This window comes from Zootoca vivipara, chromosome 14 (assembly GCF_963506605.1).
Source record: "Zootoca vivipara chromosome 14, rZooViv1.1, whole genome shotgun sequence".
NCBI lineage: Eukaryota > Metazoa > Chordata > Lepidosauria > Squamata > Lacertidae > Zootoca > Zootoca vivipara.
Genome location: NC_083289.1, coordinates 53,181,912 through 53,198,642, shown reverse-complemented (window position 1 = coordinate 53,198,642; position 16,731 = coordinate 53,181,912). Strand labels below are relative to the sequence as shown.

At 53.9% G+C, this 16,731-nt stretch overlaps 2 protein-coding genes across 2 annotated transcripts in view; both read left to right on the top strand.

Annotated features, from left to right (window-relative positions):
- Nucleotides 1-986: 986 nt before the first annotated feature.
- ACTB (actin beta) lies at nucleotides 987-7,507 on the top strand. Its single transcript, XM_035130676.2, has 6 exons — nucleotides 987-1,178; nucleotides 3,783-3,911; nucleotides 4,611-4,850; nucleotides 5,317-5,755; nucleotides 5,977-6,158; nucleotides 6,629-7,507. The coding sequence occupies exons 2-6, from the start codon at nucleotides 3,789-3,791 to the stop codon at nucleotides 6,770-6,772; spliced, it is 1,128 nt and encodes a 375-aa protein (XP_034986567.1). The 5' UTR covers nucleotides 987-1,178; nucleotides 3,783-3,788; the 3' UTR covers nucleotides 6,773-7,507.
- Nucleotides 7,508-11,869: 4,362 nt separating this feature from the next.
- Nucleotides 11,870-16,731, top strand: part of FBXL18 (F-box and leucine rich repeat protein 18) — a gene marked incomplete at its 3' end in the record, with an annotated part of 30,440 nt that continues 25,578 nt past the window's right edge. The window contains 3 exon segments of the mRNA XM_035131741.2: nucleotides 11,870-11,970; nucleotides 13,662-13,862; nucleotides 14,408-15,957. Of these exon segments, the coding sequence (XP_034987632.2) occupies nucleotides 11,953-11,970; nucleotides 13,662-13,862; nucleotides 14,408-15,957 (1,769 nt within the window).

The following is a 16,731-nucleotide window of genomic DNA, read 5'->3' as shown; positions in this document are numbered from 1 at the left end:
CGGAACCAATTGTGTTCATAAACCGAGGTACCACTGTATGTGAATATATCAAGAGGCAGGGGTGTGTATAGGTCCAAGTGCCAAACTAGGGCCAGGGAGAGACCCGAGTTCTAATCCCCCACTGAGTCCTGAAGCTGGTAGCTAGGGCAGGCATCGCTTCAACCCAACCTACCTGGCCCGGTTGTTGTGGGGATTAAACGAAACCTAGGACCTGGGAAAGGCCAGGGTTCAAATGCTGCTCAGCCATAATGCTCACCTAGTTAGCAGCCTCTCCCGGCCTAGCCTACCTCACAGGGCTGTTGTGGGGATGGATTAGCAGGGGGGAGATCAACCATGCCTGCCACTTTGAGCCCCTCGGGAGAGAAAAACGTGGGATATATTATTAAGGCAATGAAAAGAAAGACTCCGCCAGGCATCCCTCCACGCCACGCCGGCTTTGCTTCCCAAGGAGGCGCACAGGGCCCCCGGTTCAGGTTCTGCCACTTCCCTGCATCCCACCACCGGGGGGAAAGTGCCAGGCTCGGGTCCCCAATAACCCGCGCTTCCCTTTGGGGGGTCCACTTCTCCGGAGGCGGGAGATGGGGAGGCCGGCGGCTTGTGTGTCGCTTTCTCTTTCCGAAGCCAGAGGCCTCTCCATGCCGCCATCCCGTGCAGCGAAGCCTTTGCAAGACCCGGTGCCCCCCCAAACGGCGCGCTTGGCTTGCAAAGCGAGGCTGGCGGTGCAATGCTGCGGGGGAGCCCCTTCGCGAGGGAAGCAAGCGTGCAAGCGGCCCGTGCAGAAGCCTCCCATCTCTGCCCCCTCCCCGGCTTGCATTCCCCCCCCCCGTCTCCTTTTGCTTTGCAAGAGAGCGAGAGAGCGAGAATTGCTGCAATGTGCATCCAGCAGCCTCGTGAGTGAGTGAGGGCGGCGCAGCCAATCAGAGGCGCCCGCTCCGAAAGTTGCCTTTTATGGCGAGAGCGCCGCCGCGCTGCCCGTATAAAACCCGGCGACGCGGCGCCGGCCGTGCAGCCGTTAAGCTCTCTCTCTGCTGTGCGGGTCTCTGTCGCGCGCCGGGTGCTCCGCCGAGCTTCCTCTTTCGCCGCCCCCGCCGACGCCCCGAGGGTTCCTTTTGAAAAAAAAAAAAGCAAGCCATCTCCCCCCCTGTTCTCGAGCAAGCAACCTTGCCACTTCCAAAAAGGTAAGCGCCTCTTGGCGGATTTGCATTTGCAAAAATGAAATCGAAGAAGCAAGGGGGTGGGGGTGGGGCTCTTTGCATTTGCAAAGAGTAAGTGAACGTGCATGGGTTAAAATGCTTCGTGGTGGGTTTGGGGGGTTTTTTGGTATCGGTTGCGTAAAGTTATGCGTTGTTTGTGGCTATTGGTAGCTCGACTAAGAAACGCGCGCGCCGGGTTTTGGTTGCTTCGGAAGGAAGCCCTTTTTTGGGGGGGGGGGTTCTGGATTATCGGAGATGGAGGCTCGCTCAGTAAAAGGGGAGCCGGGTTGCATCTCTAGGAGGGGGCGCGGTATTGCATGTGCGTCAGCCTTCGGCGCATAGCTGCCAAGTTATCCCTTTTTTACAGGGATTTTCCCTTATGCTGAATAGGCTTCCCCGCGAGAAAAGGGAAAACTTGGCAGCTATGCTTCGGCGAAGCCGCGAGGCTCTCTTTGCATGGAGTTAGGGATGGGTAGGTGTGTTGGGGGTGTGTGTGAGGTTTCCTGGTAGGATCGCGCGCGCCCCCTTTGCCCCCGACTCTTTTGCGCGGGTGCCTTTGGACTCGGCGTTCCGGGCTGCGCAGTGGGCTGCGCCTCTAAGCCGCGGCGCGCCCGGGATTTGCAACTCTGGAGTAAAGCGCTCGGGGTGTGCGTGGCGGGTGGGTGGGGGGAACAGAGACGGGAGGTCTTTTGCCCATCTTTTGTTAACGGAGAGAGAAAGGTCTCTTCCCCCCCCCCCCGGGTAGCTAAAAGTAGGCAGCTGGTTTCGCACGGGGTTTTCCTTGCTCGTGGGAACGCATTGACGCGAGTCACGCCTTGCGCGAGCGAACGGCCTGGCCCGAGGCGGGGGAGAGCCGGTCAGAGTTGGGCGACCCTTCCTAAGGCATTCCCGGCCTGCTAGGCTCTGTTTCCGGGCTGGTGAAGTAGGTTTTTCGTGGGGCCTCCCCCCCCCGCGGGGGGGATTTATTGCAAAGTGCAAAGATGGTGGGCTTCACCCCCGACTTGCATTGGTAAGATTGGCCATGCTGGCAGGCAGTTGGCTTTAAGGGAGGGGGGTTGTTGGAGTGCTGCTTCCCCACCCTTTATTTTAAGCGCCCCCCCCAAGAAGGAGGTGGGGGCAGTACCCAAGCGTGCCAGGGTGTGCCTCGAGAAGGAGGGGGGTTGTTTCCGGTGGTGGGAGCCGGCATGTCTATTGTATTGGTGGAGCACATGGGGGGGAGGGAGGTGCCTTTTGGGGTGGGGAAGCGGATCAATCATTCACGGAGGGGCTGCCCCACCCATGTGGGCGAGGGGCGCTCTTTTGTCTCCTTGGAGCAGCTCTAGATCCTTCGGTGGGAAAGGAGGAGCCTTGTTCTCTGTGTTACTGCTTTAGGTTGGGGGGAGGACGAACTGTCTGCCCTAGAGGGCTGTCCCTCCCCCCCCCAACAGTGCATTTACTTCCTTGCTCAAGTACCAAAAGGTGCTCTCTTCCTTCTTTCAGCTCCTTTAAGCTTCCTGGCATGGTGCTAGTCCTCATTGAGACCACCATTGTGTCCTATCTTGATAAAGACTTCAGCGACAGGCCGCTCTGGAGAGGGTGGGGTCCTGCTACAGCCAAGTGGGGGAAGTAGTCCAGGGCATGAAGCTCCTGGATGGAAATTCTCCATTTTTTAAAAAACAAACAAGTGCTACTGAATTATTTGCGGCTTACTCCGAAACAAGCTGGGAGTGAGGAGCTGCTTCTTGGGGGCCGGGGGAGCAGAATTTGCTCTTGGAGTTTCTTTCCTGGGAGACTCCCCACCCCACCGCCTCCGAACCCAGCAGCAGAAATAGCCTCTTAATCTCCGGCCGGGGACAAAGGGCCCATGTCATGCCAGCCTCCCCTTGCAGGAAGGCGAGGAAGAATCCCCACTCGCCCTTCTCTTAAAAATCCTTGGGAGGAATATTCTTGCTCTCTCTCTTCGGTTTTAAGCCACATCTTGGCTTGCGGGACGAGCAGGACGAACAGGTTGGCGAGCCGCTGTTCTGAGCTGGGTGCGGACAAGAGAGCCCTCCTTGCATTTTTCGAAAAATAACCTATAGGGTGTAACTTGCCCTAGTTTCAGGGCAAGACCGTTAAGGTCTTATCTTGCCTGAAAGGGGTGTTGAGATGAGCTGCTTGCGCCACACTCTGGGAGTGGCCCTCAGACATATGCTCCTCTCTGGGGAGGGGAGGGGGGAAGGCGTGGCCTCCCTCCCCATCCAGCCCTCCGAAATCTGGCCGCACAGCCTGCCTTTCTCCCAACCATTGCCTTTTATGGTAATAATGCGAGACGGGTAGCAGAGGACTTCCTTTGTCCCAAATCTGCACAGAGGAGGCAGAGGCGGGGGCCCCCTGGCGGCGGCGGGCGGCAAGCGCCGCCAAATGACAAAACAGGAAGCTGGGGAGGAAGTTGGGGTTGGGCGGCTGGCTGCCTGCGCCATCAAATCCCCGGAAGGAGAAGTGGGTGGGGTGGTGGTTGCGCTTAGTGGCAGGTGGCGCTGAGTGCGGAACCAGAACCCTGCGGAAGAGACGGTCCTTGGATCCAGCTGCCTAATTGCCGACTCTTCCTTTTGTTTCCTCATTTTAAAGATCGCCATGGATGATGATATTGCTGCACTCGTGGTTGACAATGGCTCCGGAATGTGCAAAGCCGGTTTTGCCGGGGACGACGCCCCTCGCGCAGTGTTCCCCTCCATCGTTGGGCGCCCCAGACACCAGGTATGTCGCTTGCCGTGGCCTCCGAGGCTCAAAAGGGAGTTTAAACGCATTGCAGGTCTCTAACAAAGCATACTTAGTAGGCATATAAATTGGATGCTGCTGCTGCCGCCAACTTGTGTCTGATACTGATAGTTTTAAGTACCCTTTCACTACCAACACCAGGTCCACTTCGATCCAAGTCATCTGCTGATTCTTTGTACCCTGCTCCTAGCCTTGCAGCTGAAGGTACGAGGAACCAGGGGCCAGGGGCCAAGGGTGTATAAAAGCAAACCAGGTCCCTTCCTTACAATGATCTCTGCGCCCTTTTGAAAAATTCCCCTTTGGAATAAATTAGTAGCCTTGAAATAAATTTCAGCAGTGGGTGGCTCTCTCTAACAGGCAAGCACTTTCAACTGGAATTTTTTTTTCTATGTGCCAGGAAGTGAAACTTGAAAGTTCCTTCCCCACTTGAGGCTTTCCAAAGTCTTTATACTTAAAAGAGGCAGCGGATGAAGGGACTGTCCCATATGTGGAAATGGCGCCTCATCCCAGGCATGAGGGATCCTCTGTGCTTCACAATCCAGTCTCCTTGAGCACTAGGAACTTTAAAGACAAGCCACACCTGGCTGCTTTTTGTGCCTGGTGCTGGGCTTCTGCTAAAAGTTGGCTCTGGTCCCTGCTTGTGTTCTGATGCCCCTTGCCTGTCCCGTTTCCTCCCAGGGTGTGATGGTTGGCATGGGCCAGAAAGACAGCTATGTGGGTGACGAGGCACAGAGTAAAAGAGGCATCCTGACCCTGAAGTACCCCATTGAACACGGCATTGTCACCAACTGGGATGACATGGAGAAGATCTGGCACCACACCTTCTACAACGAGCTGAGAGTCGCCCCAGAAGAGCATCCTGTGCTGCTGACAGAGGCTCCCCTGAACCCCAAAGCCAACAGAGAAAAGATGACACAGGTACGTGCCAGTAGAGCCCCTCCCCTGCCAACGTGCAAGAAGGCTACCTGTCAACGTTCCCATTTTCTTTTTGCTCATCTCTCTCCTCTTTTGCCCATCTCTGCAGGGGTTTCCTTTCCTGGTCTGAATTTCTCTTGCTGGATCTTGAAAGGTTTTTATCTCTCCTGAATTGGCTTTTCTTTTCTCTCCCCGACTTGCTCGCACCACTTAAAAGCCGCCGCTCTTTTCCACTAACCCTTTGACTTGTTTTTGAGTGACTTCCGTAACATTTCCTGTGTTGTGAAATGGGGGGGGGGATCGCGGGCAGACTTTGCCACTTTGCAAGCTGGTTGCATCAATCGTGTGTGGGCCCATGGCTGCCTAAGAATGACCATTCTGGTGGTTCAGGCTATGACCTGTTGAGCATGAGTTTTGGGTGCTCCCAGGGCTGCCAGGTTCTTGACGGTCTCCCCTGTGCTCTTCCCAGATCATGTTCGAGACTTTCAACACCCCAGCCATGTACGTAGCCATCCAGGCCGTGCTGTCCCTGTACGCCTCCGGCCGCACGACAGGCATTGTGATGGACTCTGGCGACGGCGTCACCCACACTGTGCCCATCTACGAAGGCTACGCCCTGCCCCACGCCATCCTCCGTCTGGACCTGGCGGGCCGCGACTTGACCGACTACCTCATGAAGATCTTGACCGAGAGAGGCTACAGCTTCACCACCACAGCTGAGAGGGAAATCGTGCGCGACATCAAAGAGAAGCTCTGCTACGTCGCGCTGGACTTCGAGCAGGAGATGGCGACCGCCGCGTCCAGTTCTTCCCTGGAGAAGAGCTACGAGCTTCCTGATGGCCAAGTGATCACCATCGGCAACGAGAGGTTCAGATGCCCAGAAGCCCTCTTCCAGCCCTCTTTCCTGGGTAATCTTTTTTTTTTGCAAAGCTGTTCCCTCAAAATGTAGCCTTGGCGGTGTTTGGGGTGGGGACTCCATGGCCTTCCAAGTGTTGTTTGGGGCAAAGAGTGGCAGTTGTAGTCTAGCAGTATCTGGAGGCTGTGGGTAAAATCAAGGTTTCGGTTGTGTGCTTGGGAGAACTTTGTACTGCGTCCGAGGCATTAAAAGCTTTTTATTGCCTTCCGGCAGGTATGGAATCCTGCGGCATCCACGAAACCACCTTCAACTCCATCATGAAGTGCGATGTGGACATCCGTAAAGACCTGTACGCCAACACCGTCCTGTCTGGCGGCACCACCATGTACCCCGGCATCGCTGACAGGATGCAGAAGGAGATCACAGCCCTGGCACCCAGCACAATGAAAATCAAGGTGAGCTTTCTGTGTTCGGCTGACACTCGCTTCAGCCAGTGGAGCAACAGGAGGGCTGGCATTGCTTTTAAGCAGGTCCTTCTGTAGCGGACTCTGATTTTGAAGTGCCCTTTGGAGCCACTGAAAGATGGTGTTTGTGTGCATAAATCACATCCCTGGAATTTGGGGCCTGCAAAGGATCCTGCCAACTCTACAAAGAGCTGCCATGATCTCCGGCAGGGGTTGGGAAGCATGCGGAAGCCCTCCACATAGGTCCGATCCAATGTCCCGGCAGTCAGTATGGCCAGGGGTTGGGAGTTTGAGTTCAGCAACTGCTTCTTTTATACCAGGGTGTATAGTCATTGTTAGATTTTGTGAATGGGCAACACCTGAGTACTCAGGTGAGCTTTTGTAGCCTTTTAGATGGCTTAAACCTTCATTTTGCCTGCCTGCGGAGTCTTAACAAGTTCTGCAACGCTTTCTCCCAACAGATCATTGCCCCACCAGAGCGCAAATACTCTGTCTGGATTGGAGGTTCCATCCTTGCCTCCCTGTCGACCTTCCAGCAGATGTGGATCAGCAAGCAGGAGTACGACGAATCTGGGCCATCCATCGTCCACCGCAAATGCTTCTAAAACAGGACTTAGTTACCATGATAACAATTCCCCCCCCTTTTTGACAAAAAAACCCATTACTGCGCGTTTAAAATTGAGAGTTGAGATTGGCATGGCTTTCTTTGTTTTGGCGCTTGACTCAGGATATAAAACTGGAACGATGAAAAGTTGACGGCAACAGTCTTTTAGAAAAAAATAATAATTGTGTTGGAGCGAACATCCCCCCCCCAAAGTTCTGCAATGCATCTGAGGACTTTGATTGTACATTTGTGTTTCTCCTCTTCCTTTTTTTTAAAATAGTCATTCCAAATATTGTATCATGCATTGAGAGGAAGTTAAACCGGCCTCTGTGGAGGCAACAGCCCAGCTTTTGAAGGAGCAGGAGTACTTTCTGGTGTTGCAGGAAAGTATTGCTTGTACTTAGAAACCTCCCCCCTCCCAAATGGAATCCAACAAGTGTCTTTTCTGTATCTTGCGCCTTAAAGCAAAAAACACACTTGGTCCTCTTCCAATTTTTGTTTACTTTTGGCCATGCAAAAAACCAATAATGGAATCAAAGCGGGCTGTGTAGGTTTATCTTCTTCCCAATCTCTAGATGTGAAGGCTTACAGTGTACCCCCCTTCCCCCCCCTCCCAGAGCTGGGGGAGTCCTTACCCAAATTTGGTGCCAGTATGTATACGGGGATACGGTGGGGGTGAAAACTGTACACTGACTTTAAAAAAATAAACAGTTCCAATAAAGATGCACATGATAGACTTTTGCCTCTTCGTGTCAAGTCTCTGGTCCGTGCAGCCTGGGTTTGGTTGGGGCAAAGAGGAGGGTCATAGAAACAATGGCAGGGGGGAAAGCAACCCTGAAGGGTCATCTAGTCCAGCCCCCCTGCAGTGCAGGAATCTCTGGGTTCATTACCCCAAGGTGGGCTTTCGCCAGGGCAAGAGGATGGGGTGGGGGTGGGGTTATCACCAGGGCTGCCCAATTGCCAATCTGGAAAGTGTTGCCAAACCAAGCTGCTAGTCTAGTTGAGGAATGCATGATTCCAAGTCAGCCACAGACTTCCAGACATGAACTTCCTTCCCTTACAAGAGACTTCCCTTGCCAAGATCTACAAGCATGAAACTAGTACAAGAATGGGAAACCTGGGGCCGTCCCAATTCCTATCGGCCGTAGCCTGTAGGGTCTGTGGTTGGGGATGAGCAGCCTGGCACCATTTGGAAAGACCTGGCCTTGTGGCTCAAAAACACTCCTGGGGTGCAAGTTGTGCCTGCTTCCAGGCCTGGGCTTTGAACCACTGCTGCAGGAACAACCGGAAGCCTAAGGGCTGAGCAAAGTTGGATGCAGCCTGCTTGGTGGCTGGAGCTTACCCTAAGCTTCAAGCAAAAGCCTCTTGGTAGTTTTCCTTCATGCAGGCAGACTGGTGCTGAATACTAATGCCTACCTTTTTTCCTTTTGACTTCATTTTCTGTATGGGCTTGAGGGTGGATGTGTATGAAGTATATGAACATTGTTCCAATTCGGGGTGAGTTTTGCCTTTTGATCTAGGATCTGCTGTTCTAGGTGCATTCAAGGACCATTGGGCTAGCCAGTCAAAGCCAGAAGCAGCCCTGGGAGCACGACCCAGGCGCTTTGGTCTGTGCTGAAATAGTCAAGCTTGGTACTGGAGGTTCTACTGAGCTGAGGGGCTGGGATGATACACAGGATGGTAGAAACCAAAGTAGCTTCTTCAGTTTGGCACCTTGAGTACAGTATTTGGAACCCCTGATACTATAATACTGAGTTAGAACTGGTGAAAAGTTGGCAAAAGTCTAGAACAGGCATCCCCAAACTGCGGCCTTCCAGATGTTTTGGCCTACAACTCCCATGATCCCTAGCTAAGAGGACCAGTGGTCAGGGATGATGGGAATTGTAGTCCAAAACATCTGGAGGGCCGAAGTTTGGGGGTGCCTGGTCTAGAACAACTGACCCAAGTTCTTAAATATTGCTGTCTCCTTATGTAGAACCTTTTTAGTTGCAAACCCAACCAAATATGTATTAACCGCCTGGCACTGAGAGTTCTCTGACTCCTGGATTCCATCTGCTTGCCCAGGTTCGCCTAGCAACAGGAACAGGGGTCTGCAACCCTATCCAGTGTGGTCAAAAGAGCATTTCCTGGTTTCTTCAGATGTTGGTAACCAAACCAAGAGGGTAACCAAGAGGGCAACCAAAATGGTCAAAGGCCTGGAAACGATGCCTTATGAGGAACGGCCTAGGGAGCTGGGTATGTTTAGCCTGGAGAAGAGAAGGTTAAGGGGTGATATGATAGCCATGTTCAAATATATAAAAGGATGTCCTATGGAGGAGGGAGAAAGATTGTTTTCTGCTGCTCCAGAGAAGCAGACACGGAGCAATGGATTCAAACCACAAGAAAGAAGATTCCATCTCAACATTAGGAAGAACTTCCTGACAGTAAGAGCTGTTCAGCAGTGGAATTTGCTACCAAGGAGTGTGGTGGAGTCTCCTTTGGATGTCTTTAAGCAGAGGCTTGACAGGCGTATGTCAAGAATGCTTTGATGGTGTTTCCTGCTCGGCAGGGGGTTGGACTGGATGGCCCTTGGGGTCTCTTCCAACTCTATGATTCTATGGTTGTATGTGTGACCACTGAGTCCTTCCCTTAAAGATAGACCCTCCTTGAGTGATGTCAACTGCCAATGGTCATTTTGAGATGCAGCTGGGCAACCTTAGGGAAGCATGGCAAGGAGTTCCAGCCTGGCAATATGGGCCCCTCTGCAATGCCTGGAATGCAGGGTGCACTGCTGCTAACAGGAGGTGAAGGAATGAGTTAAGAATGGACAGCCATTGAGAGCGGATTCCTTTCTGGCTGTCCCGAAGGGAGCTTTCCCACCTTCCATGTACTGTACCTTTTGCCAGAATCCTGTCCTTCCCAAAGACACCGGGGTGGGGGGTGGGGAGGGCTGTTTTCAGACCAGGTATTTTGAATAGCAGGTGGCTGTTGTTCTTGCTCTCCTGAAAACTTCCAGTAACGTTTACCTGAATGAGTTGAACCAAGGAAATGGGGGGTGTCTTTTCTCACTAGCAGTTCTGCAAAAAGTTTCTAAAGATAGTTCTTTAAAGTGAGCAGAGTTTTTCCTCCCTTGTAAATGCTAGAGCTGATGGGCACCCAAAGAAGAGGAATATTGGAAGTTTCAGGGCAGAGAAAAGAAAAGAGAGTCATTTTCCACCCAGAGCAGAGTTAAAACTTTGGAAGGATGGGCACCAACTTAGAATCATATAATCGTAGAGCTGGAAGGGACTCCTGCAGTTCAACCCTGCAATGCAGGAATTTCAACTAAAGCATCCATGACATGACCGTCCAGCATCTGCTTAAAAACCTCCAAAGAAGGAGAGGCAGCGCCACTTCCCAAGGGAGTCTTTCTGATGTTTAGTCAGAATCTCCTTTCTGGTAACTTGAAGCCATCGCTTCAGGTCCCACCCTCCAGAGCAGGAGAAGCCAAGCTTGCTCTCTCTTCCATGCGACAGCCCTTGAGATATTTGAAGATGGCTTTCGTAGCTCCCCTGAGTCTCCTTTTCTCCGGACTAAACACGCCCAACTCAACCGTTCCTCCTAAGGCTTGGTTTCCAGGCCCTGGATCAACCTGGATGGCTTTAAGAGAGGTTGAAGACAAAATCCTGGAGGAGAGGGCTATGATGCCTGTGTCCTGTGTCCACCGTCAAAGGCGAAATGCCTCTGAATACAGACCGCTCAGTTGGGAGAGCTGCATATTCCTGCATTGCAGGGGGTTGGACTAGATGATCCCAAGGGTCCCTTCAAACTCTATGACCCTATAAGCCTGGGGGAGGGATGCATTTGGCTGCCACACTACAGTTCCCATCCTCCTGCGAGAGGCATTTAGTGCAGCCCTAGCCATGTCTGCTCAGAAGTAAACCCTGCTGAATTCTGAGCGGAGTTGGGATTTCAGCCTCCACTGTTCTTAATAATCCATATTTGCTGCAAGGAATTTAAGAGCCCTGCTGGAAGAGGTGAAAGGTGGGCAGTGCAGCGGCCAACAATCTTCCCGACGGCTCTGCCCAGTCCCCCTTTTAAAGCCATTGAGGTGGTAGCATTTGCCAGTCCCTGTTTCTCAGGTAGTCCGGCACAGGCTCTCTCTTTCCTTGGCGGTTTTTAAGCAGAGTACGGGTGTCCATCTGCCAGGGGATTCCTAGAATCATAGAGCTGGAAGGGCTCTCAAGGGTCATCTAGCCCAACCCCTTGCAATGCAGGAATCTCAGCTAAAGCATCCAGGCCATACGGCCCTCCAAGCTCTGCTTAAAAACCTCCCAGGAAGGAGAAGGGAGTCCATTCCGCTGTCAATCAGCTGCAATTCTTGAGCTGCAATTCCCACATTGCAGAGGGTTGAGCTAGATGACCCCGCGGTGTCCCTCCCAACTCTACCGTTGGGAAGCTGCTTTATACCAAGTCAGACCAATCAGTCCATGTAGCTCAGTATTGTCCGCACTGACTGGCAGCAGCGCCTCTCTGCGGTTTTTAGGCAAGTGTCTAAAAACCTGGAGCTGCCGTCGGGGGCTGAACCTGGGGACCTTCTGAGGGCTACGCAGGCGCTCTGCCCCCGAGCGGCGGCCCTTCCCCTCGGCACCAGCCTACCTCGCAGGGTTGTTGGGAGGACAAACAGGGGAAGAGGGAGAGCTATGGACGCCACCTCGGGAGGAAGGTGGGACGAGTATGCCCTCAGTCACTATGCAAATAAAAGCAGGCATGTTTTGGATAGCAGCCTAAAAGCAAGAAATCTGAGTGCCGGCTCTTTTTTTTTTTCCGGCGGCCAATGCCACTCCCAAGATGGCGTCCGGCACACGTTGGTACACACTCGCACGGAAAGAGAGGGAGGCAGAGAGAGAGAGACGGAAACATAACGAGGAGCACAGAGGCAGAAACTCAATTCCCGCGCCAGCGACGGACAGAAGCGGAGAAGCTGGAGAAGCGACGGCTCGGGGGGGGCGGAGCTTCTCAAGATGGCGCTTCCGCCTTCTTCCGCCTCTCCCCAAATGGCGCCTCTGAGGCGGCCGGGGAGCGGAAGTGAGGTCAGGAGCGCGCCGGAAGCTGCTGCTCCGTCCTCCTCTCCGCCGGCTGGGAGGCTGCGCGTGGGGAAGGGCCGGCAGCCGCGGCGGAGGCGGAGGCGGAGGCGCTTTCGGAGGCCGAGGCCCGCCGACCATGGCCTCCCCGGGAGAGGTAATCCCGCGGAACGAGGCGCGGCAGCATCAGCCAGGCCTTGGTGTCCATGGCAACCCCGGCTCCCCCGCCCCCCGCGTGTCCATGGCAACCGCTCCCAGAGCCTCTTCCCGGGGGCGAACGTCTGAAGCGGCCCTGTCGCGTGTCACAGGGGGAAGCGGCCCAGTCAGTGCTGCCTGCTGCTTGGCAGGGAGGGAAGGGAAGGGGAGGGCTCGGCTCCTCAGCGCTTGCTAACCCCCCTCCCCAAGTCAGAGAGGCTATTTCATCTATTTCATAAAAATCCAGAAAATATCGCAGGTTCCCAAAGGGGGAGCTTCCATATGCGGATGGTTGACCTTTATTAGCACGTTTGCAGCTCTGGCGTCCGAGTTGGTGCCAGGCTGGGCTGATCCTCCCTGAGGTGCCTGCAGCGTTCATACCCGCCCCCCGCCCCCGAGAATTGCATGGCCCTTATCCTCGTGTCAAAAGTTGGGGGCAGGTGGGTCTGAGTAGGCGCCTCTGTTTTGCTCTGGTGGGCAGCTACTTTCCAGCACGAGTGGGCGATCTATGGCCCTCCAGATGTTACTGGGACTCCATCAGCCCCAGCTGCGCAAGGGAGGGGTGAGAGAGTTGCAATTCAGCAGCATCTGAAGGGGGGGTCCCCACATATGTCCCCCTACCCCTGTTCCAAGGCTGAGGCTTCTGCAGCTCTGCTCCCTGAGGCAATAATAATAGTCATTCAAAATGGGACCTCTTCCATGCAGAGCAGCTGCACCACCAACTGAGCTGAACCCCCCCCCCCCCGGGTCTCTCCCAGCATTGTAACTTGAGATCTTGGAACTAGAGGTGCAGCCTGCCCCACCCTTCCATCACCCCCTGCTCAAATGCCAGCAGATTTCACCCATTGCGGTAGTTTTACCAATTCCCACCTCTCCTCCTCCCACCACTTACATTTCATTATACTTTCTCTTCATCCGCAGCTGTGGTCTTGCCCCAGCTTCCTCCCTCACTACTCTTCTTCACTCCTCTACTTCAATTCCTAGCCTTTCCCAACCTCTTCCCCAGCCTATGGGGCCTCTCCTTCTATCCACAGTCACCCTCCACACAGCAAATCCTCACCTCTTTTGGTTCACAGCCCACCATTCTCTCACAGGCCAGTCAGGTGTGGTTTTGCACCCAGGTGGAACAGGAGGACACAATACCCAAGGGCCCTAATTCTGGCCTGGTTCAAGCATGCCTATGTGTCATTTGGCATCGTGAGGCCTGCTGGCTCACAGTGGGCCTGTGACCTGCAGTTCCTTGGGAATTGTTGTGTTCCATTCACATGTGCATGATGTTAACTTGACGAGCTTTCATTCCTATTTATTCACTCAACTGTAAGTCACCAAATATTGCAGTGAAGAAAACTTAAAAGATAATGTTCACACATTGTTGTCATCAGGTGATAAACATCCATGTGTGAACAAGTTTCCAGCATTCATAAGTTGCTTCCTGTATTGCTCTTTTCTCGGTTGTGCTCTTTACTCTTCTTCTCTCTCCAACCCCACCCCCCTTTTTCTTTGTTAACTGGCTTGCAAGTTTATTCACCGGAAAACCCATCGTTCTATATACTCCCCTTCAGACACATTCTCTTCCCCAACAGTCTCCGAAGGAATCTAATTTCTGTGTCTGTCCTGAGCTCTTTTGCTTTCTCTTTGTCTCTCTCTTTTCAGGAAGTGACGAGCGACGAGAGTGGAGAGGAGAGCAACGCTATGAACTTAATGGAGTTCTCTGATGAGATCCTTTTGCACATCCTGAGATACACCCCGGTTTCAGACCTTGTCCTGAATGTCCGAAGAGTCTGCCGGAAACTTTCTGTTCTTAGTCTCGACAAAAGCCTGACGCACGCTGTGACCCTGCATAAAGACTATCAGGTGAGGAAGAGCCTCGAGGGAATCATGGGGTGTGACTGGAGCTGGGAGGGATAGCTGTTCTCAGGGATACTGAGTTTTAATTGAGGGATTCAGTCCTTCGTGTACATCAGGGTGGAGAAAGGAGATTAGTATTTTAAGTGAAAAGGCACCATGGAGATGGTGCTTCCTGGGTTTAGTGTAAGAAAATGCTTTCACTCGTCTTTATTCTGGCCTCAAACAGGGTAGGGGACTTGCAATATGGCTTTCTCTAGCAGAGAGAGAGAGAACAGGCTCACTCTGACACTTTTCAGTCTCTCTCCCAACCTTTCTTTCTCTCTGGCTGTTTCTTCAGTCTGAAGGGCAGCCTAGCTCTCCGAACACACTGCGGGGTGATCTGGCATTGCAGGCTGAAAACACTGGAAGCTTCCCCCCCCCTGCCCCCAGCTGCTTTCAAAGAGAGCCCTGTAAAGGAAGAGGTCTCTGGAGTTCACATCGAAAGTGGTGCTGCCCCCTGGACTCCTTTTACGGGTCGCTAACGTGTTTTTGTTTCTGCCTGTTGTGCACAGGTGGACAAGGACAAGGTGAAGCAGCTCATGCGGGAGATTGGCAAGGAGATTCAGGAGCTGAACATGAGCAGCTGCTATTGGCTGCCGGGCTCCACCGTCGACCAGGTGACCCGCTGCAGGAACCTGGTGAAGCTGAACCTGTCCGGCTGCAACCTCACCTCCCTCCGCCTCTCCAAGATGCTCTCTGCCCTGCAGCACCTGCGCTCCCTGGCCATCGACGTGAACCCGGGCTTTGACGCCTCTCACTTGAGCAGCGAATGCAAAGCCACGCTGAGCCGCGTGCTGGAGCTCAAGCAGACCCTGTACACGCCCTCCTACGGGGTGGTTCCTTGCTGCACCAGCCTCGAGAAGCTGCTCCTCTACTTTGAGATCCTGGACCGGTCGCGGGAGGGCTTGATTATCTCTGGCCAGCTGATGGTGGGCGAGAGCAATGTGCCTCACTACCAGAACCTTCGGGTCTTCTATGCTAGGCTGGCCCCCGGGCCAGTCAACCAGGAGGTGGTGAGGCTGTATTTGGCGGTGCTGAGTGACCGCACGCCCGAGAAACTCCACGCCTTCCTCATCTCTGCCCCCGGCGGCTTCCCCCAGAGCTGCGCTGTGAAGAACCTCTTGGACTCCATGGCCCGGAACGTGACGCTGGATGCCTTGCAGCTCCCCGGGTCTTGGATGAATGGCTCCAGCCTCCTCCAGCACTTGAAGTTCAGCAACCCTGTCTACTTCAGCTTCAGCCGCTGCAGCTTGTCAGGCAGCCAGCTGGTCCAGAGGGTCCTCAACGGCGGCAAAGACCTCCGCAGTTTAGTCGGCCTGAACCTGAGCGGCTGCGTCCACTGCCTGTCTCCCGACTCCACGCTGCGGAAAGCGGAGGACGACATTGACAGCAGCATCGCCGAGACCCTCGTCGCCTCCTGCTGCCACCTGAGGCACCTGAACTTGTCGTGCGCCCACCACCACAGCTCCGAAGGCTTGGGCAGGCACCTGTGCCAACTCCTTGCTCACCTGAAGTGCCTCCTCTCGCTGGCCTTGCCCGTCTGTGCCATCGCCGACGTGAGCCCGGTGTCTGCCGACAAGCCGTCCGTGCAGCCGGTGGCAAACGCCACCTCCCCGAGTTTTGGGAAGAAAGTCCGGATCGGGGTGCAGACGTATCCACGGAACTGCTTGGAGCAGGGGAATTCCAGACCCCAGCCCTCCGTGTTTTGGACCCTGCTAGAAAGCCTCCCGTTTCTGGAGCAGCTGGAGCTGATCGGGTCCAGCTTTTCCTCCGCCATGCCGCGGAATGAGCCGGCCATTCGGAACTCGCTGCCTCCTTGCGGCCGGGCCCAGCACGTGGGGGATGCCGAAGTGGCCGCCATTGGCCAGCTGGCTTTCCTGCAGAGCCTCACACTGGCCCAGCTGCCCAATATCCTCACAGGCTCCGGGCTCGTTAACATTGGGGCCCAGTGCCAGCACCTGCGGACTCTATCCCTGGCCAACCTGGGCATGATGGGCAAGGTGATGTACATGCCAGCCCTCGTGGACATGTTGAAGCACTGCAGGTGTTTGCGAGATCTCAGGTGAGGGCCTCAGGTGAAGCAGAGGCGGGCCAGCTCCTGAATTAGCCCAGCACCGTTGCTTTCCCATCCCGTTGCAGCAGGGAGAGATCTCTGGCAGCTAGGGTTTCTTTTCTTCTGGGCAAATGAGGCTGTGTGCTGGGTCATTTTGGTGTTTAGCTAGCCGGAACTCCTAAAGAGGCAGAGCGCCTACGACTTAGGCAGCGTTAGAATCTCAGATACACAGTCATGGGAAAAAGAAAGCCTTTGAATTCTGTGGTTTTACATATCGGGCATAATAACAAGCCCCTGTTCCTTAGCAGGTCTTAAAATTTGGTAAATGCAACCTCAGATGAACAACAACACATGACATATTACACCGTGTCATGATTTATTTAACAGCAATAAAGCCAAATGTATGTATTTACCTACTTAATTTATACAGCAGAAGTATTCTAGGAAGCCAGCGTGGTATAGGGGTGATGAGGGTTGGACTAGGACCTGGGAGATCAGGGTTCAAATCCCAACTCAGTCAGGAAGGTCACTGGGCGACCTTGAAGTCAGTCGCAGCCTTTTAGCCTACCTCACAGGGTTGTCGTAAGGATTAACTGATGAATGGGGTGAACTATGTACTACTTGGAGATAAAGGTGGGCTTCAAAGGCAACGAATAAGCTCTTCTGCTTACCTGCTTAAGAAAGCCGGAGATCTCCGTGTGGTCGCAATTGGACCTGCGCCAGTCGCAAAATGTGCCTGGCACCTGGGGAATTTCGAGCACTGGACTCTGGTCGAAGCTGCAC